Raw genomic sequence first — 22,034 nt, forward strand, 5'->3', positions numbered from 1 at the left:
GATACTTGGCGTCCGTGTATCGATACAGTATTGCCGCGGAAAATATCGCGATATTATGCTGTATCGATTTTTTCCCCCACCCCTAATAAATAATAGTTTAGCATTCAGATACGTTACATCGCAAATATGGAAATGTTATGGAATATTTGGATTTGTGCCGATTGAGAGAGGTAGAATACACGAGAACAAAGCTCCATTTCGCAAAGAGTTGAGTGCACAAGTATATACAATTATAAAATATATATATATATATATATATATATATATATATATATATATATATATATATATATATATTAAAAACAAAGCTACTTGTAATAACTGTTCAATATATTATATAATAATTGCAGTAAATCAACATGGATATCCCAAGTACACTCACAAACTCACTTTATTAAGTGGCCTAATCAGTTTCTCTTTTCGACTCACAGCTCTGTGTGGGTTAATGTTTGTGTTTCTGACCACACACACACACACACGCACACAAACTCTCTGACAGATCTGTCAAATGAATGAGCTTTCATCGATTGCTTCCAAGTAAATAGATGGGGTCAAAGGTCACATTGATCAGGATGGGTTGTGTGTGTATTGATAAGATCAGCTGCTGATCACTATCACCTCTGATCAGAGGCTCTTACACGGATCAGTCCGCTGCCACAGCTGTTCCACTCTTTAGCTGAACAGAAACGGAGAACAAAGCAGGATATATTTTTTATACAGGTGTAAATAAGGGAGTGCAGAGTTGCTTAGTAGAAGCTTTTAAAAGCCTGTAAAGGTCAGTGAGGCTGAGTCACAGCCTGACAGTTTGAATGCTCTGCATCTAAACATCACATCACCGGTGAACCCCATAAAGTGCTGTTATTTCTGCGTATGCGCTGTGCATTCGGTGAAATGTCTGTTTATCAGCCGGCTCTCTCTGATTGGTCCTGTGTAAATAAGAGGGAGCTTTTTGAGTGCTCGTGTTTGTGTTGCTCTCTCCGTCTCCAGCCCTCTTTTTAGATAAGGAACAAACAATACGTGTTTGTTTTTCTCATTCTATAAGAAGCAGAAGATTATTTTTGCTTGTGTGTGTGAGGGAACGTGTGCATAAACATAAGTAGCTCTCATGTCCGGTACATCAGAAGCCGGAGACTGGAGAATCTGTGTGCCTCTCCATTTTTCTTATTGTAGATAAGCACTTTAGGATGCATTTTATTAGTATAATATTGCATAACTTGCCCATCATGGGGGTAAACTCTGTCATGTCCAGGGTAAAGTTCACTTGTTAGGATATATGTGATTTATTTAATTGGGCACAGGCACAGTTTACCCTGAAGCATCTCACACTTTACCCCATAGCTACCAATCTGGAAAAAATTGCAGTTTGAACTAAATTACAGTTCAGCCAAAAATGAAAATTACCCCATGATTTACTCAACCTCAAGCCAACCTAGGTGTATATGAATTTCTTCTTTCAGACGAATATAATCAGAATTATATTTAACAATGTCCTGGCTCTTTCAAACTTTATAATGGCAGTGAATGGAGGTCAAGATTCTGAAGCACAAAAAAGTGCGTCCATCCATCATAAAAAGTACTCCACATGGCTCCAGGGGGTTAGTAAAGGCCTTCTGAAGCGAAGTGATGCGTTGTTCTTTACAAATACTCGTTTTGTACTTCTAATTTGTGACGCAGCTTACGCTGCGCCTACGTCCTACATCATCCTCTGAAACGCCATTCTCTTGTGAACGCTTGTATGACAGTTAGCGGAAGCTAGAGATTACAGTTTATAAAGTTTTAAATATGGATATTTTTCTCACACAAACATATTAACCCTCTTCAGGAGGCCTTTATTAAAGGTGGGGTAAGCGATTTCTGGTAGCCATTGTTGTCCTTTGAAATCACCAAAACAAAAACGCCCCTACCCCAAAAGTGTCTCGCCCCTATTTTGATAGCTCCGCCCCACACATACGTATGCAACCCAGGCAACGATTAGTTCTGTGAAACAAAGCAAAACCAATGCTACACCGTGTCTACACCGGACGCGAGTGGCACAACACGACAAATCCCCGAAAGAAAACTGCTGCTGCATTCTATTTATGACGTATTGACACAAATTTCAAATGATTTTCAAGACAGACTTTAGCTGTTGCGGCCCAGACACGATGTTACTCACCTATCGAGAAGAAACAAAGCAACCTCAGAGTCCAATCGCAGGCCTTCCACTCCTTGAGTTCTCTCCAGCGCTGGAAAGCTGATCCGATATTTACACGGGTCCTACTTCTTGCCTTATTGCCTTAAGCCTTCGTTTGTTCCGCAGACATTTTCCTCTTTTGTTTTTTATCCGCCATCTCTATCTTTCTGTCACTCGGCTTGCTAATGTCCGTCCTGTTCACTGAACGCGCTCTCCTCCACATCATGAATAGACACGCCACTTACTGCTGATTGGCTACAAGTTTGTTTTGCTACTCGGCCCGAATCAGTTTAAAGCGTTTTTGAAAAATCGCTTACCCCACCTTTAACCTCCCGGAGCCGTGTGGAGCACTTTTGGGCTTCAAAATCTCAACCCCCATTCACTTCCATTATAAAGCTTGTTAGAGCCAGGACATTTTTTAATTGATCTCCGATTATATTCGTCTGAAAGAAGAAAGTCATAAACACCTAGGATGGCTTGAGGGTCATGGGGTAATTTTCATTTTTGGGTGAACTATGTATGCCATTAATTTGTTTCAATGGTTTCATGCATTGGTAATTAATTCAAGATGTATGACATATGTTTTTAGACATGGACAAATTAGCTTCGATATAAAATATATTATACCTGCATCTAGAGAATTCACTTTTAAATTTCCGTTAAAAAATCCTTTCATCCTAAAAATGTTATCATTTTTCATCCCTCAATCTAGTGCTGTATGATGATTTAAATATGGACATGTGAACACAGTAGTAGTTTCCATCCACATAATTTTACATGCGTTTTAGGTCATCATAAAAAAGCTGTATGGAAATGGTTAGAAGTGCATACAATTTTTAAATGTGCATGAACAAAGTGCTCAATTGAGGTTGATCTTTTTTTAATCTGATTAGAAAATATGCACATTAAATGTGATAGAAAATCTTTACTGAATAAATTCTTGAATATAAAGTCATGTGACTTTGTCTCAACAGATCATATGATTGGAAAATTGGATTAACCAGCAGACCAATCTCACTACTTACCATCTCAAATGTTATTTTAGTCTTTCTGAAATGCCTAAGCCAAAGTCTGTCATTACAATTATTTGACGTAATTACCTCCAAGAACTGTCTAACACGAGTGCGTTCCCACACATCAGGCATTCGCCTCAGAATGCAAAATAACACGACAGCGTTTATTATTGCATTTCATCTACAAACTGTAAGCCCAAATAATTTATCATGTGGGAGAAAAGAGCCACAGTGGCTTCCCCGATTGCAGCAATCCATTTTTATTATTGATCACTTGCGCCAGTTTCCCAGGAAGCAACAGTTTAGTTCTCTTGAACACACAGAAAGGAAACTGTGCTTTATTTGAAAATGTTTACGCAATATTCCAAATTTTCACTTCTATCTTACCCCACTCTCAAACTCTCTGTCTTTGTTTGTAGATAAAGAACCAAAGACGTGTCCTAACTGTGGCTCTCAGTTCCTGAATCAGACAGTGCTGGACACACACCTGCAGCGCTGCACAGGGGAGGTCACGGGCCGCCGCAGATATAAAGGTCAGGGAAGAGGCAAGGTGGGAGGTCAGCTGGAGTGCGATATGTGCGGCCACCGCTGTGTGACTCAGGATGGTCTTGACCTGCATCGCCTCTCCCACACGGGTCAGACGCCCCTGCGGTGCCCTCTCACCCCCTGCAGACGCCGCTTCGCCTCCAGCGCTGCTCTAGGGGATCATCTCGTGGCCCACTGCTGTGGAGCATTAGGCAAAAGAAATGCCCCACGCCGATTCACCTGCGAGTTCTGTGGAAAGGAGTTTGCCTATGCGTCCACCTTCACTGTTCACATGAGGACGCACACCAACGAGAGACCCTTTGAGGTATTTTGAGGTGTTTCTTTTTTTTTTCAGGAAAGAGAGATCCCGAATGGCTCAAATAAGTGCTGGTTCCAGTGTTCATATTTATTGTGATTTTTTTTTCTTTAAACATTTTTACGTCATTAGTTTTAGGCCGGCTTACTCTGGCTAAAAATATAATATTATACTTTTATTCAAGTATGTGCCATCAGTATGATTTAAAAAAAAAAATACTGTGTTAAATTGATCAAAAGTGACAGTAAAGAGATTTATAGTGTTACAAAGTATTTCTATTATAAATACATGCCTTTATATTGAACTTATATATTAAAATAGATAATAGTTATTTTAAATTATAAAAACATTTCACAATATTGCTGTTTTTACTGTATTTGTGACCAAATAATGCATCTTTGGAGAGTATAAGCGTAATGTATGAACATTTAAGAATTTTAAACGATTAGTAAAAACTATCAACATTAAATATGAAAATCTAAGCTACTAAAATAGTAGATAAAATATATTTTATACATCTTTATTGGCCACTTCACTTTTTTTTCCCCCCCCAGGTTTCTGTGTTGTAAATTTGTCATGCTTTAAAGACTTGAATATTTATTTTCCATGTTGCAAGCTATTACTAATAACATTATGGCATTCATTTTTTCTTGTCATATTTTTTCAATGGCATTTTTAAATGAAATAATTTAATTATTGCATTTTTTCATCTCACCTCCATTACCATTTACGAAATCAGAAATTCTTTCATTAACAAATCAGTAATGATGAGAATAACATTGCCTCACTCTTTTTCACACATTCACCTGCTCTCTCTGTTTCAGTGTTCTCATTGTGGGAAGCGTTTCCGGCAGCTTCCGCACCTGCAGGATCACGAGCGCATTCATAGCGGCGAGCGGCCGTTCACGTGCTGGGTGTGCGGTAAAAGCTTCAGCGTAGCAGCGAGGTTAACGGAGCACGCCCGTGTGCATAGCGGCGAGCGGCCGTACATCTGCCCTCGGTGTCCCACCGCCTTCCGCTCACGACCCAACCTCGACAAACACATGCGTCTGCACGCCAACGACCCCGTGGATCCTTCCGCACAGAACGCAGATGATGACGCAGCGGTGCAGACCATCCTCTTAGTACAAGAGTCTGCTTCATCTTCACCATCCTCCTCATCCGCCATGCCTGTGGTCCAGGAGGGCATGCTGATGGCAGAGGAAGGCAGCTCCTCTGTGGTCTTCCTGCACCCCAACTTTTCCATGCCCACCATCACTGTGCCAACTATCACAGTTCCCTCGATTAATGTAGTGGCGGGTCAGGATGTGCCTCACACTATTGAGGTTATCTTAGAGGAGACCGTGTAACAACATAATCAGATGAATGGGGGGTAAACATGAAGAATTTTTTTTTTTTGAAAGAGAAAGGCAGATTCAGCAATAGGTACAACAATAGGTCAGGATTGACTTAAAAGTTTATGTGTGGATTTCTGAGAGATGATTAGGACATATTTTGCTTTTGCAATATTGAAATACAACAACTCGGCATCTTTACCCTGGAGAAAATGAAATCACAAAGGTTTTTGCATATGAATGGCAACACTGTAGTTACGCTTTGATTTTTATCTTATGGTTTGAGTGTTTTATCTGACTTTAATACAAAAAGTGGACCATAATTTGTGGTGTTTAATTTTAATAAAAAGCTTGAGCGTGTTGGGGTCTGTTACTGTTTCATTTAAAGAGATTTTGACTTTAGCAAACTGGAATGAAGTCGCTGATGAAGTAGAAATGTTCTTGTCAACTCACTGATGACTGCACATGAAGCTTTGGCCAGTCAGGGGAAAATAATTTTTGCTGATCATATCGAATGAATTAAAGGTGCCATGTCAGAATTTTTTAATCATTACATTTTTTCTACACCAGGATTGTTACTCTAGTATTCTTGCACCCTAAACACTCCTAATTCAGAATGGCCGTTCGCATGTTAAAAAGAATTGTACTGAATGTGCTCTTGTAGTGTACTTTAAATCTTAGAAGTATGGTTTTCCTTCAGTACTTGCAGATAGTATAAAAGGCCACTTAAGTGTACTTAAAGAGAGTACATGTTCATGACTGTTTCTAAACACGTCTTTTAAAAAGTGCACTTTGTAACGTCAAATTACAAATGTTACTTTAAAGTACATTTTAAGTAACTGTTTTAATAATCTTTTGTCATTGACCAACATACTAAAGCACAATTAAAGCACTTGATTATTTATTTATTTCATTCAAATGTAATATATTTTATATGTACTCATTGTAACTTAATAACAAATATATTTAAATACATGACATACATGTTTCAATAGAAATTACATCAAAGCATGTTTTATTCTGCCAAAATGCTTATCAAAACATTAAGCAGTAATTATGCAATTACAAATGAAGAAATTGCTGATAGTTATACTTGAGTGGGTTGGCTAATTGCATTTGATATAAATGTAAACTATAATACATATTCATTTGATTATAAATGACATGCAATGAATTGTCTGAAAACATGACACTTGCTGTAAACTTGTGTCTGTCAATCATTTTGCGCGTTCACAGCTGGCAGTCCATATATGGGAACCGGAAGAACAGCGTGTGACGGATGAACTTGAATCGGTTTTCGTGAGTTTGGAGCCTGTGGAATGTTCGCGAATTCTTACGATTTAAACAGCTACAAATTCAAAAGTAATAAACAGACCAACAAAAAAAACCACACAAGACTAAAGTGAGTATTGTTAAGCTTTTCAAGTTTGAGGTAGCTGAGAGACACGTGAAAACGGATGGCGGTGTGTGTGTGTTTTGTTGTGTGTGTGTGTGTGTGTGTTTCTGCTTTTTAGGTAAAGATAAAGCGGCGGAAGTTCTAGAAAAGGTAACATCGCTTGCATCACCATTAACCATTTTGTGCTTCTTTTTTTTTTAAACATAAGTAATAGTAAGCTAATAATTTGTTTAATAATTTGGGTTTATTACTGGGGGTATTATAGATTGCGCTGCCCTAGGTGATGCAAAACTTTATTTGAATTAAGTTATTTCTGTCATCAAACAGCAACAAAAGAGGGCGCAATAATAAAGCAGGGTTCAATAAAAAGATAAATGTAGCCTATAATAATAATGGGCTCCAACTCGGTTAACTTAACTTAGGCCCTATTGTTGATTTTTCGGAAGTAAATAACGTTACGTGAATCGTGACTATTCACAAGCTGTTTTATTTACGGTATATAGGCTAATGCTTGGAAATTATGTTTAAAGGGGTCATATGATGCTGCTAAAAAGAACATTATTTTGTGTATTTGGTGTAATGAAATGTGTTTATGTGGTTTAAAGTAAAAAAAACACATTATTTTCCACATACTGTACATTATTGTTTCTCCTCTATGCCCCGCCTTTCTGAAACGCGTCGATTTTTACAAAGCTCATCGGTCTGAAAAGCGAGGTGTGCTCTGATTGGCCAGCTATCCAGTGCATTGTGATTGGCTGAATACCTCAAGCGTGTGACGGAAATGTTACGCCCCTCACCATCCTGTGATGCTGCCCTGTCAGGCCGGAGCAACGATTCAAAAACATGAAAACCCATCATAAACAAGGCATTTGTTGCATCCAGTGGGGACATAATTATGGATTATAATGACTTATACTGTCTTTTTACGCGTTGCGTTGCATCGTGCCGCGTAAACATAAAACCCTGTCTGCATTTGTGATCAGAGAAATGACAAACAACAAGTGCTACTCTACTGCCCAAAACTCGCGTTTGAATCATCAGTGGCAAATCCTTTAAATGAAAACGTACTTTCAGACTGTGAGTCAGAACTGACTATTGCTGAGGCCAGACTAGAGTGATTAGAGGTGGCGGGGTTGAGAACGGCGCGGCCGGCGGATTCGATGAAGGAGCCGCAACCACATGTGACGACCCCGGGCTGGACTCCGCTTCGTCCACGGTGAAACCGATCCGGCGATCCACAGCACTAAGTTGATGTATTCCCTCAGCGACCAGCACAGATCAGCTCTAGGCATGACGAAGCAGATATCGTCCTCTTTTGGAAAACCAAACAAAGTAGTTTAGCTTTCACAACGAAGCACACGGCGCCTTCACGACGTGGCGGCAGCGGCAACGATACTACAGTGAGAATAAAAGTTTTGGGCGGCGTTATGCAAATCTTCCCACATAGTGAGGTAGATATGTGGGGACGTGTTAGAACGAGCCATTTTAGGTAGGCGTGGTTAACTCTTAACTTTTATAAAGAATATCTCTTTGGATTTGAGACTTTAGTCTTTGCAACTTTACAGATCTTCTTTATGCACCAAGAGCTTGTAACACTTTAAAGAGAAAGGAAAAATTGAAATCGCATCATATGACCCCTTTAAAGTTTTCAAGTCCATTCATTATTTGTAGCACGCCAGGCTCTCCATAATCGCAACTTTGTGCTTTGTTACTACAAAGTCTCAGCCTTCGGTCAATTTTATAACAAAATACAAACAATAAACGTCTTTTTACGCTCTTTAATTTGTATTGAAATAATTTGCCTCAGTTCAAGCTGCTTATGAATCAATATTTTCCTCTTTAATATTTGTAGCATGAAAGAAACATGAATATTTGAATGCATGTTGAAAAAAATCAGAACAATTTAATACAAACAAATGTCTCATGAATCGATCAATCAGAGTTAAAAAAAACAAGTCAAAAGAATGACGGATGCCACAGACTTTTTTTTTCTTTTCTTTTTTTTGGAGGAGTAGGCCTATAGGTGGAATTTTCACATTAACTTCACGCAATATAATATGATTTTATTACCGTAATTTTGACTTTATTCTTAAAATATTATGACGTTAATCTTATTTATTTGGTTATTTTTAAACGTGGCACAAAAATGCTGCCATAGGCTACTGAATGCAAACACAATTTTGGCAAAGCGACCCAAAAAATAAACAAACAAAAAAAAGTAAAAAATAGTGAGGGGATATTTGAATTATTTGTTAATAAACTAATGTTTTCTGAGTCAATGTTGCAAAAATGAATGAACCTGACTCGCCATCTCCTCATTGGATGTGCCTTTAGAGAGAAATGCACGGATTACATAATGAAAGAGTTTTTGTTTTCGATTTGAATTACTTCGTTTTAAAATAGTAATTTAAAGCATTCTATAGATATATTTATCATGTCTGTGAAGCGCTCCTGCTCAAGACCAAGACGACAGAAAGCGCATCCTGTTTGTTTTCCTTATTTGACAAAAGCACAAGGTTTTGTTGATATTGTGAGTGCACACAAATACTAGACCATTTGCAGTTACGAATGATGTATACTCTTACCTTTATGAGCAAAAATGGCGTAGTAATTTTAAGATTCCACTGTTATTCCAAAAAAATGCAAGTGATTGCGCTGGTGCCTCCATGTCCTGCAAAGCGCGCTTTAGCTTCCACTCTCCGCACAAACGATTGGATATGCACCTAACAGCGCTCATTTATCTAGGTTAAATGTTTAAATTAATACTGTGAAATGCATGAAGTGTTTTATGTCTGTTTATTTTAGGCAAGTTGTTGGTTTGAGAAGGCTAAATTGATCAAACATATGCTCAACTCACTGTCTGCCGCTGCCGCTGCCGCTTGGTCGTTCCTTTTAAAAAACAAAAACTTGAATTTAACAAACATAAAATGTTCCTAACATATTTCTAAATTAACTTAGTATATAAAGAAGCAAAAAGAAATATGACTACTTTGCCATTAAAAACCAAAACTGAACTATTTTAATAGCTGTGTAATGGGGAAGAGAGAGAGAGAAAAAAGACACGGGTCTCCAGTCGGACTCGGGCCGAGAATTCTCATAAGCTTTTGGACAAGAGCCGGACCCATGCAGGGCTCTATTCGTTCCCTCTTTTCAATTAAAAGTTCCCCCCAGCTTGGCGGGCCCCCAAACTGCCCAGACCCATATGCACCTGCATACCCTGCATGCCCAGAAGCTATGCCACTGCTATAGGCCATTTATGGTTGCCCAGCAACATAGAGATATGGTGCACGGATGTATAATGTGCGGTCCCAGGTGTGCTGCTCCTGGAAAAATGGTCAGATATTTGCAGAAAAGAGCCATAATTTGTGTAACCTATTTGCCTCAGAATAGTGTGCTCTCTTTCTGTGCAAGCAAAAATGAAAAAAGTGGTTTAAATTTCAAATTTTCTCTCTTTTTTTTTTCTCGATGTTCACCAGCCCCCCAGAGTACAAACACAGTAAATGATCCTGCAGTTTTAGATGTAAGTGATGACTGCGGTGAAACCAGCACTTTGGGCTCTTTAACGGCAAATCTCGTCATGACTTTTCACTAGTTGAATGAGGTTTGAGTTGAGCTCCATTACCTCAGCTCATTGAGAGATTGAGGCTAAGTAGAGCCATTACTGGAGCTCATAGCATTTGCCTGCACTCGCTTCTTTGCTCCCTCAATTTACTCGGGGCCCGCTGAACTCCTCCCCCATACAGCTGCTGCATCATTATGATTAGTCCCATAAATGATAGACAGTGATATTGAAACAGCATTTCCCTTCTCTGCACTGAATTCCCAAATAACTATTTGATAGATATCTTCCCCAGCTCATTAATTTACAGACTTTGTCTAGCAATTACTGCGTGACCTTCATGTAAATGGGCAATTTGGCAATTTAAGATGCACCAGCGGTATTTTTTGCCATTGAACTGCTTTAGGGGACAAATAAATACAATAATCGATTTATACAAAATGCTTTTGATTGAATCTACTTTCTGTTGACAACACAGTTGATAACACAGCTGTTTCTGAACCATGCAGAATGTACAATAAAAATGCTATCAAACCGAAAGGAATATTCCCGGTTCAGTTAAGTTAAGATCAATCAATAGCATTTTCACATAATGTTGATTACCACAAAAATGAATTTCGACAGATTTGTCCTTTTCTTAAAAAAATCTAATTTCATAAATCATGCCCTCCAACCAGGAGCCTCCAACATTAGAAAAACAAAGCGTAAAACTATGCCTTTAAAATTCATAAAATAGGCTATTATTGAAAAAAATACAATGAAATATTTTTATTGTATAAACAATGATTGACTTGTAAAACTTAAAATTTTTAATTTTAATTTAGTTGTAATTCTGAATCACATTAAATATTAAATATAAATCCAAGTAGTGATTTTCTGATATTTTTGTTTTAGCTAGTAGTTTAGCAAGGTCAGAATGGTGAGTGAAAATCAGCTGGTGAGTGAAAATTAATTTCAAGCCCCTAAGAAAAAAATGCTTGTTAATTTTTTCTGTGTAAAGTTATATCTACTTTGTTGCCATGATAACGTAACACCCTAAATGTAAAAAGAAAAAGACTAAAATGACCATTAAAATAACATGAACAACTTTACTGCTCAAATAGTATGTTTCAGCAGAATAATTTATGTAAGTGGTTAAATAAAATAGCTTCATATTTCTGCTTTTAAAAATACTGGCCCCATTCACTTCCATATAAGTGTCTCACCGTAACCTTGAGTTTTGTTAAAATTATGGGCCAGTCATAATTATTATTTTATTAATTAACATTATGGCACAGATTCTGTTCATTGAGCTAAACCAGTATCAAACCTGGAATATTCTTTGCTACATAAATCTGATTTCTGAGAAAATCTATGATGTTTTATCTGAGAAAATTATATGAACCATGCAGTGAAGATGAACTGATTAAAATATTATCAACAACAAACAAAAAAACGGAAAACAAAAAGCTGTGTAAATTTCTCAGCCAATAAGCCTTGAAGAATAAAACCACTTTGTTCGCCTTTATCCTTCATACTTTTTTATCTTGTAAATTCTATAAATATCTATCTACCCATGAGTACAAGCCGTGAGGCTGCATATTCAGTGCTGAGCTGAAACCTGCTGACCTTACAATACACCAGTGAGTAAAGACTATACGAGTGTCTGGTATAGACGGACCACAAAAGTCTGACCCTGATTCTTATACATCTGTTTTACTTGTTCAGTGAGCGACTTTGGTGTGATGAGATCTGTTTTGTGTTTAAATGATAAAGATATTTGCATATTTGTGTGGCGTGCGTGCATATAAGTCCTCTCTTTCTCTGCGTCTGTCTCTTTGCTGAGGTAGCTGTACCTACTGTGACTTTGACAGAGTGTTCCCCCTTGTGTGTTGCCCCTCTGTGTATGTGTGTGTGCTATATCCGTACTGCGGCGCGTTTATGTACGATGCTGCGGTATATATAATCATTAACAAAAGAGACCCATGAGCTTGTTTGTATATGGAAAAGAAGCTCTGGCCCTCATGGATTGCTCTGACCCTTCGTCTTTGTGTGTTTGAGAGCGAGAGAGAGGCTAAACGTGATGAATGAGGTGCGAATATGCTGATATAGCTATCATACACCAGCTTTGGCGGTGCTAGGAAATGCCATATTATGCTCATGTGTGTTTTTGAAATGGCTACATGTGTGCGCAGCCTCCCGTTGAAAGGTTTGTCATGCTTATCTGGTCTAGTCGGGTCTATTTCTCTCCCGTTCTCTTTCACACACGCTCTCCTCCGTCTGTCGGTCCTTCTCGTTACACTGCTATACCATCTCTCTCTCTCTCTCTCTCTCTCTCTTGCTCCCCCTCTTTCCCCCCATTTATTGTAGAGGCTGTGTGACTAGAATACTGAGTAGCTAATCATTATTCCACCAGTGAGGCACAGTGCACAGGCTGAATGTCAATTCTCTTCTCAGCCTTGTACCCTTGGGTTTCTGCTTGTCTCTGTAAGAATAACAAGGGAATCTTATTGAAATGAGGGTTGTATTCAAGGGTTTACCACTGGTTACAGGTCTAGAACACAAGGCTTTGAAACGCCATCATCCCAGCGCAAGATTTGTGTCTCGTGTCTTATTGGAGAGTCTGTGTTCGGTTGCATCAAAAGGGGATTCTGTGCTGATGAGGCTGCAGAGCAGAGCAGAGGTGGAGAGACAGCTGTTGAATGCATATTTAGCCGTTTCAGGGAAAGAGAGAGGGAAAGGGCTGGATGATTCTCCAGTGTGTAGCAAACAGGGCTGCAGTGAAGGGGACTCCTGCTTAACAACAGGTGCACATGACAACCCTTAAAGAGACATGACACGCATGTTTAGCAAATGATTAGAAGTTAATGGTTAGGATTAGGAATGTCAGTGTGCTTGTGGAATCTGACTATCAGAAGTTTTTTGTTTTTCCGTTTGTGTTAAAGGTAAAAAAAAATTTTTTTTTAATAAATGATAAATTACATTATAAAAATATATAATATACAAATATATAAAATGGATATATATATATATATATATATATATATACATATATATATATATATATATATATATATATATATATGTGTGTGTTATTAAAACTTTATAATACATATGATTAATAATTATTTTATATATAAAATACTTCAAAAGCATTTAGTATTAAGCTTAGTTAATTTTAATTTCAGCATTTATTTGAATGCATTACTAAAATCAAAAGTTGTATCTTAATAATCTTTAATGAACCTGAACTAACAATGAACAGTTTATTTTATTTTATTATTATTTTTATGAATGTTAACATTAATGAACACTGTAACAATAATATAATATAATAATTAGTCTCTTAAGTTTTGTGTTTTGTGAAAGAAATTGTTATTTTTAAAAGCATTTTAAAACACATAACCTGTTGGGTTTCTATCTCTGTGTTAGTTTGTCAACTTGTTCTGTATATTCAAATGCTTCAAATAATCGGTACATGTGTAGTTTGAGGTGGCATTGTGACGTCTGTTACCTGGCGTGTGCTGTTGCGTCAAGGCACGTCAAGTGTTTTACCTCTGTGACGGTTTTCTATACTTATTTGAACACTTGTGTGAGAAGCTTGTGCTCTCACTGATGCTGGCTGGTATTTGCCTTTGAAAAAGGAGGAGGAGAGAGAAGGAGAAAAGGGGTGCAGGAAGGAGCAGCGAGAGAAGGAGTGAGAGCTGATTGGATTGGAGGGAGAGCAGAGGAGGTATGGGGATACAATGAGCTGAGAGAGAGAGAGCATATGAGGAAGGGAGTGGGTTTGGAGTCAGAGTGAATGCAGCTTGCACTGCTGTGCTTTGGAATTACAGCTATGAACATTGTCAGGGACTTGAAAAAGAAAGGAAAGCAAAGGAGAAAAAGGACAGAGGGTGGAAGAGAAACATTACAGAGCCTCTTGATGCTCTACGCTGAAGAGTGTGTGTGAGAAGACAGAAGGAAACGAGGAGGCACACCGGAGGAGCTTCACACGATCCTCTCATCTTCAGTTCCTGAGCAGATCGGCCTGTTGTCTCCTATCACTGGGGTCGTCATTGGAACTGCGTCTCACCGTGTGTATCTCTGTGTGCGTTTGAGTCAGAGCTTATTGCATTATGACCGTTTCATTCACAGCTCATAAAGCACAACTACGGTGTTGTGGTGGCTTGCTTTTGAAACACTGAGTGAAAGAGTATGTCATGCCGCTCGCTGACTGACTGTGTGTGTGTGTGTGTTTGTGTGTTGCCGGCGTGTGATTGGTATTCTGTAGACGGTGTGCAGTGCTCCAAACAGGCTCTGCCCAGAATGGCTCCACAGAGCAGGGATTGTGTTAACCTGAGGAGGACCACTCTCACACAGGGGTGAGTTTTCAACAGCCTCTCTCTAGCCCTCTGGTTTTTCTCTAGATCTCTCTGAAGTCCTCTCTTTTTGCTTCATCTCCCTGTCATAGATGTCCTCTGGCATCACTCTTGATGAATTTCTCATTTGCTGTTTCGTTAAATCTCAGTACACCGTTCAGATTTTCTCCCCTCTTCCCCTGTTTCCTGATCTCCCTATTTTTTTTTTCCTCCATCCTCTAGTCTGAGTCAGAGAGAGCTGGCTGTCTTCTTCTACTTGCACATTTTAAAGAAATTCGTATTGGTTGCCCCTCTCCTCTCCTCTCCTCTACTACACTGATTCTGTCTTCATTTGTACACTGGGAGTAATCATTTTCTTAATCAGCATGTTGCCTGGGTTTCTAGGAAAGAGATCCAAACCAAGATGTGTTTAAATATTTGAGTTGTATTCTTAAATAATACAAAATCTGTTTTCAGAGAACATTTCTTGAAGTAGGTTTCTTTACCCCACTGGCATTTGGTTTTTCTTGTTTTAAACATAAATTTCAATAAATGTTGTAGATTTATACTTAAAACAACATCAAATAAATGCCCGAAAGAAAAATATATTAAGCTAAATCATAAGTGTAATATGTTCTTAATGTGTGTTCTTGTTTTATACTTAAGTAAATATCTAAACATTCTTAAAACAATATTAATTTAATTTTTAAAAATGTAAAAAGTAATTTTTGCAAGATAATAGTGGCTTGTTTTCAGAGTATCTATCGTTAATTGTTAAAGTTAACAATTTTCAGCACTTTTTTTCTTGTTTTAAGCATAAACGTCACAAAATTGTTACATTTGTTCTTAAAACAAGACCCTCCTCCCCAATATTTATTTATTTATTTATTTATTTTCAAATGTAAATCCATCACAGTTTATTGAGATTTATGCATACAACACAGAATCCATAGGGTAAGAAAAATAAATGTGATTCAAAAAATTGTTTTGTTTCTTAAGTAAATGTATCTTCTTTTAAGGCTGTTTAGATGCTTAAAACAAGACAAAATACTAATTAAGAAGAAAATGATTTGTGCAGTGATTTTCCATGGTTTATATTCAGGGTGAAGGCAGAAATCTTTCCTGTTGCACACATTGGCACGGCTGCTGTTTGTGTGTGTGTGTGTGTGTCTGTTATATCTGTGTGGTGGACACTGTTGCTCACTGTTAACAGCCAGATCCAGCTCACGCTCTCACATGTAGCTTCAGTCTTTTTCACATTTTTTGCACTTGTGTGTGTGTGTGAGAAGAGAACATGGCAGCTCTTGTCTGGTGCCTCAGATGTGAATTTCTCACTTTACATCAATCCAGATATCTGACCTTTTGTCTCTGTATCTTCCCACCTGATACACACACACACCACCAGATCTCACCTGCTCACTCTCACACAAATGACAGTGTGCTAACGTGCTAAATGCTCCCATGGGATTATTTGTGTGTAGATGGCTGTGTATTGATCAGTAGTGCATTAGAGGGCTTTAAAAGGTCACAGTTCAGGCCTGGTCATATTTTAATGTCCATCTTCTCCTGCGTCTCACCCCCTTCTAGCCTTATTAACCATTTTACAAGGTTTGTGAGTCAGCAGGCCTTCAGCCCTGTGTGTATAGTTGTGTGAACATGAAGAATGACTTGTCTGTGTTGGTAGAAGGAGTGAGAGAGCAGGAGGGCTGAAGGGATGGCTGGTCCAAAAAAATGGGAGGAAGGGATGGAAATAGAGAAGAAAAGAGGAAGACTTGAAGTAAGACGCTCCTGAGAGCTACATGTGTGATAAGCAAGAGTGACATCAATGTCAGGACTGTAACCCCTCATAGTGATCCTCTCTCATTTCCCTTCACTCTGTCTGTCTCTTCACTTTTCTGTCACTCTTTCATGAATGTTCCAGTTTCAGTTGTCAGTTATAAAGTACTTTATTTGCATGATTATTTTGCTAAATCATCAATTAAAAATGAATTAATTTCCCATGTCAGACTCACCACCACAACCTAGCTAGGTGGTTGCTATTTGGTTTCCAAGATCTTTTTAATAGGTGTTTTAATATTGTTGTGTGGTTGCTTCCTGGCCAAGTCAAAATAACCCACCCATAAAGGTTCGGTCACATTTACAGTTGTTCAGTGAATTTTTTGATGGGAGAAATCCAGTCAAATCAGTAGGAATCCCCATGAAACTCATGGATTCGTCACATTGACCAACAGAAAGCTGCTGGCTTTGAAAGTGACTTCTGTGTGAGCTGTGCTCTATACATCAATACACTATTGGCACTAGACAATGAGCCCTTTTACCCTTGAAATTTGCTAGTTTATTTTAGAACTATAAAATGAGTCATTGCAAATACTCAAGTAAAGTTACCTGGTTTAACATATCATCTTTATCTAAAAGTAACAAGGCCGCATGCTTTGAGAACACTGCTGACTTAGAGGTAAATGTTAATATTTTTACGGTATTTTCATGGGAGATACATACTGTTAAATAAAATCTATATTGTGAAGAAAAAAGTATTTTAATTACATCATTTTAATGTTTAGTCAAATAGCATTTTTTTTCTTCATGTTCTTGCACGTTAAGGGTTAAAGCTGTAATTGGTTTCTGAGGGTGTGCTACTCAAATATTAATTTTGCTTCTAGAGCCGCATAAATGACCTCCCCGGTAGTTATGCTCTCATTCTGTCTCTACTCTTCTCTCGCTGTCTCTCTGTCTCTGTCTGTCTCACCCTGTTTGTCTCTACGAAAAAATTGTGCTTCACTGAAGGGTCACAGAAACATGTCTCTGTTACCCTTAATGGAAGATGTTTGAAACAACCAGGACTCTTCCTAGAGCTGGCCTTCTGGCCAAACTGAGCAACTGATGGAGAAGGGCTTTGATTGGTGTGGTGACCAAGAACCTGATGGTCATCTAGTTGAGCTCCGTGATCATATGTGGAGATAGGAGAAAACTACAGAAGGACAAACACCACTGCAACACTCCATCGATTTGGGCTTTATGGCGGTGTGGCAAGACTCAATCCTCTCCTCAGTGTAGACACATGAAAACATACTTAAAATTGGCAAAAAGCAACTAAAGGACCCTCAGACTGTGAGAAATAATATTCTCTGCTCTGATGAACCTCAATTCCAAGCATCATGTTTGAAGGAAACCAGCTCTGGTCATCACCTGCAGAGTACCATCCCAAAAGTAAAGTGTGCTGGTAGCAGCCTCATGCTGTGGGGCTGTTATTCAGTGGCAGGTACTGAGGAACTCGTCAGAATAGAAGAAAAGCTCAGTGCACCAAAATATTGAGATAGCCTTAATAAAAACCGAGTCCAGAGCATTCAGAAGCTCAGACTGGGCAGAAGGCTTACCTTCCAACAGGACAATGGACCTATGCATACAGCAAGAGTGGCTTATAGACAAATCTGTGAATGTCCTTGAGTGGCCCAGACAGAGCCTGGGCTTCAACCCAATCAAATATTTCTGGAGAAACCTGAAAATGTGCATCTGCCCCCATCCAACCTGACAGAGCTTGAGAGGTGAAGAGGTGAGGAGAAGAATGGCAGAGAATTGCCAAATGCTGATGAGCAAAACTTGTCGCATCAAACAAAAAAGAATTGAGGCTGTTAAGGTGCTTCAGATAAATATTTAGTTAGTCTATGTACTTATTTCAGTTTTTTATTTTTAATTAATTTACGAAGTTGTGACAATTCTGTTTTTGCTTTGTCAATATGGTGTATGGAGTGTAGATTGATGTGGGGAAAAAAGTACATTTAAGCAGTTTAACATAAAGCAGCAACATAACAAAGCGTGAAAAAAATGATGAATTTTGATGTGATGAAAAATGATGAAAACGAATACTTTCGCAAGGCACTGTATATCCAATAGCCTGTGTGGCCTAAGTCACATCAACAGCAAAAGAAAGCGTTTTCTTTTTGTTTAAAGATTTATAAGTTATTACTTATTAAAGACCTTTTTTATTTGTAATAACGTGCGACAATGAAGCAGGAACATCCATTAAGGAAGTAAATAGTGTTACACATGACTATTTGTCTCTGACATAGTTAGACCTTATTAGAGCAGCTAATGTCAGATCAGTCATGATACAGTACTTCAGTGGTTTTATTGTATGATAACGAGGCTGTGTTTTGATTGGATATTGATTGCAATGTAATGGTCTTGTCACGTTTGAGCACATCCATTCAATAACATTACATTAATTACATTGACACAGTACTCTCTCTGTTATACACTGTAATAGAAATGCATGGTGTAACTGAATTACTATTGTGAATATATAATGTGAGCCGCAAAGTACTATAATGAGATCAGAAAAATCGTTATGGTATTTCAAAACTCCCTTGTAGTAGAACAGTCGTATCCGTATTGAAGGTTGCCGTCTGTACTACAGCATAATGAATAATTGATCATGAATATTTCTCACTGTTTTTCCTCAGGTCTTAAGCAACGCAAGGCCACGAGACTCGGATGAGGAAATTCTCAGTGCAGCAACAGATGTGATGCCCCTGCAGTTCTGTTTGCTTCCACGGACCTCGGAGCAGCCATAACTCGATCCGCCTCCATCCCAGAGGTGCCATTCCGAGGATAGAGGGAGTGTCTGTGCCAAAACTCATTCCTGAACTCCTGAAGGGAGGAGCTGTGGGAATTGGAGGGATAGCTGGATTGATGAGGGTGCTGGAGAACAGAGCGTGAGCCGCTCTCTCCACGTCTCCACCCAAGCGCTGGGCTCCTTAATCAGTTCATCCTCCCAGACACTTGAGCTCAACTTATTCTGGAGGATTTTTACTCTGAGACTTCAAATCTTCCACTATATGTTTTTAATCTATTCTAGTTTCTTTGCTCAAGTCAATGCTCCCCTTCATCAAATGTGGCAGGAGGGCCTAAGGAACGATTCTCTGTGAAACCAAAAGCAATAACGTGTAAGGTAGAGTGAGGTGGCAGAGGAAAGCAGTGTGAAAGTGCTGACTGGGTTTTGAGTGTTTTTGTGCGGGTTTGCAAGGCCTGTGCAGCAATGGATGAGGGTTTGTGCCGAGGGCTGACAGGAAGAAGCAGCTAGACGCCAATGTATAACCGAAGCCTCTATATGTGCGCAGGAGAGTGCGTTAGTGTGCGAATGTGCATGTGATTGTCTCTTGGAGTGCAGATTTCTGAGAATTGGCCATTATTGCCATTCCCTCCTATTTTTGTGTTGGAGCCGGGAGGGTCAACATTAACGGCGCACTCGAGATAGAGGGACGAATGAAGCAAAAAAATAAATAAATAAATGACAGTGACACTTCAGTTTTCTCTCACCATATTTTTGGTGCCCATTGGTGGGGTTCTTTTTCCTCTGAGTGCTTGAGCTTTGTAAAAAAAAAAAAAAAAAACTACTTCTGTCCCATCAAAGTGGATTATTATAAAAATCACAGCTTGTGAAGGGCTCTCAGATGGATAATTTCTAGCTGGAATACCTTCTCCTTTGAGACTCTCCACACCACTCCATTTCTGTGACTTTCAACCTGTCATCCTAGAAGACGTGTTGCGATTCCCCGGAGGACTGCGTTCACTTGTTGCCACAGAAATCCATGGCATCCTGTTCCTGACAAGGTCCGCTTCATTCTGTGAGTATTTTTATTCCCTTCTGTCTGTGTGTGTGTGTGTGTGTGTGTGCGTGTGCATGAGTGAGCATATGGAAGGAATCTGTAACAGTTGTTTAGGCTTAAAAGGCTTTAAGCTTGTTGTTTGTTTTTCCGGTCATGTAACCTGGTACGCTTGAAATGATGGTACATGTGTTTTTGCTTCACAGACAATATGAGCTTTTTATCGCTGTGACGCCCACCTTACTCTGTCACTGCCCATTAGATGAAGTTCCACTCATTTGTTTTGTTTTCTCTTGTGTAACCTTCATAGTGTGAGGACTGGGATGATCCGAATCCCTCCATCACCTAAAAGCGAGTAGAGATGTGCCCTTAAACAGCCCAGTGAACTATGAATAACATCACCACACACTCCCACCGTACGCACTTCCCACAGTGCTCTGCGGGCCTGAATATCCTCTTCTGAGTAAATGGAGTGCATTTATGGGTTTTTGTAGGCAGGCATGTAATAGACCTATTTAAGCTTCTCGTTCGCATTTGGGATCCAGATTGGAATGTGAGAAAAGTGTAGCAGAATCTGAATTACTGGAACAGTTCACACCAAAAATTTGCTCGCCCTCATGCTGTTCCAAACTCCTTTATTGCTAATAGATCAACCCAAAAGAAGTGTTATTTGCTAACATCTAAGTTTGATGCTAGATGTGTTGTCAATGATCGCAGTGCCCAGAATATGTATGAGATTTGAAATATTCACTATTGTTTAAAAAATTTGAGGTAAGTTTCTACAGCTCACCAAGGCTGCATTTATTTGATCAGAAAATAAAGTAATATTGTGAAATATTATTACAATTTAATAACTCTTTTCTATTTTAATATATTTTAAAATGTAATCTATTCCTGTGATGGCAAAGCTCAACATCATTGCTCCAGTCTTCAGTGTCACATGATCCTTCAGAAATCATTCTAATATGCTGATTTGGTTTCTTCTAATGATCAGTGTTGAAAGCAGATGGAATCTGTGATACATTTTTTAATGATTTTTTTTATGAATAGAAAGTTCAAAAGAATAGCATCTAATTGAAATAGATTTTGTCATAACAATGCAAGTCTTTACTGTCACTTCTATTCAATTTATTATGTTCTTGCTAAATAAAACCATTAATTTCTTTTTAAAAAAACTACTTTTGAATGGTAGTGTATTGGGGGCATTTTTTGTCATTATTGGATTGGAAAATTGACTAGAGACAGGAAGTGAAAGGAAAGAGGCAAATGGAAGTGAGGAAGGACCTTGGCAGAACTCATCTGTACTTGTACTGCGCAATATGGAGGAACACTGCAGTCTAAGGCTCAGATAAATTTTGTGGTGCTTCTATGGTGGTTATGATTATTTTTGATTCCCTGAAAGCTTCAGTCCACATTCACTGTAACTGTGTTGGGGGGAAAAGTGTGACAAGCACATATATTGATCAAGATATTATTTGAAAGTTCTTCTTTTTGTGTTCCGCAAAAATAACATCATATAGGTTTGGTGTCACATGATGGATGAGTAAATAATGACAGAACTTTAATTTTCTAGGTGAACGATCCCTTTAACCTCATATTTGAAACTGAAAACTAGAGGCGTTACGTAATCTCCTCAGCATGTGACTGCACTCCACAGGTTTAGCAAATCCTTTTTTGACATAATGGATGTATCTCTCCTTTAATAGAATATCATGTCCTGCTGTCTTACTCCTGTTTATTGTGTGAACAACAACAGCTTTTAGACAAACTCTATTCAACTGATGTCCAGCTTCGGT

General features: G+C 38.6%; 2 protein-coding genes across 7 annotated transcripts in view; both read left to right on the plus strand.

Annotated features, from left to right (window-relative positions):
- znf574 (zinc finger protein 574) overlaps nucleotides 1–5,379 on the plus strand; it is a 27,851-nt gene extending 22,472 nt beyond the window's left edge. For all 3 annotated transcript variants that reach the window (XM_016233412.1, XM_016233411.1, XM_016233413.1), the window contains exons 6-7: nucleotides 3,606–4,036; nucleotides 4,852–5,379. In XM_016233412.1, coding sequence (XP_016088898.1) covers nucleotides 3,606–4,036; nucleotides 4,852–5,376 — 956 coding nt within the window. In that variant the 3' untranslated portion in view covers nucleotides 5,377–5,379. The remainder of the gene's footprint in view (nucleotides 1–3,605; nucleotides 4,037–4,851) is intronic.
- A 1,202-nt stretch (nucleotides 5,380–6,581) lies between these two features.
- The window catches only part of grik5 (glutamate receptor, ionotropic, kainate 5), an 86,977-nt gene continuing 71,524 nt past the window's right edge, over nucleotides 6,582–22,034 (plus strand). For 2 of the 4 annotated variants that reach the window (XM_016233414.1, XM_016233417.1), the window contains exons 1-4: nucleotides 6,582–6,763; nucleotides 6,876–6,907; nucleotides 14,569–14,659; nucleotides 19,096–20,259. The gene's annotated coding sequence lies outside the window, so the exon portion shown is untranslated. Of the gene's footprint in view, nucleotides 6,764–6,875; nucleotides 6,908–13,963; nucleotides 14,372–14,568; nucleotides 14,660–19,095; nucleotides 20,260–22,034 lie in introns of those variants that run through there. The other 2 variants (XM_016233415.1, XM_016233416.1) reach the window with 2 other exon arrangements.

This window comes from Sinocyclocheilus grahami, unplaced genomic scaffold (assembly GCF_001515645.1).
Source record: "Sinocyclocheilus grahami isolate Dianchi unplaced genomic scaffold, SAMN03320097.WGS_v1.1 scaffold429.1, whole genome shotgun sequence".
NCBI lineage: Eukaryota > Metazoa > Chordata > Actinopteri > Cypriniformes > Cyprinidae > Sinocyclocheilus > Sinocyclocheilus grahami.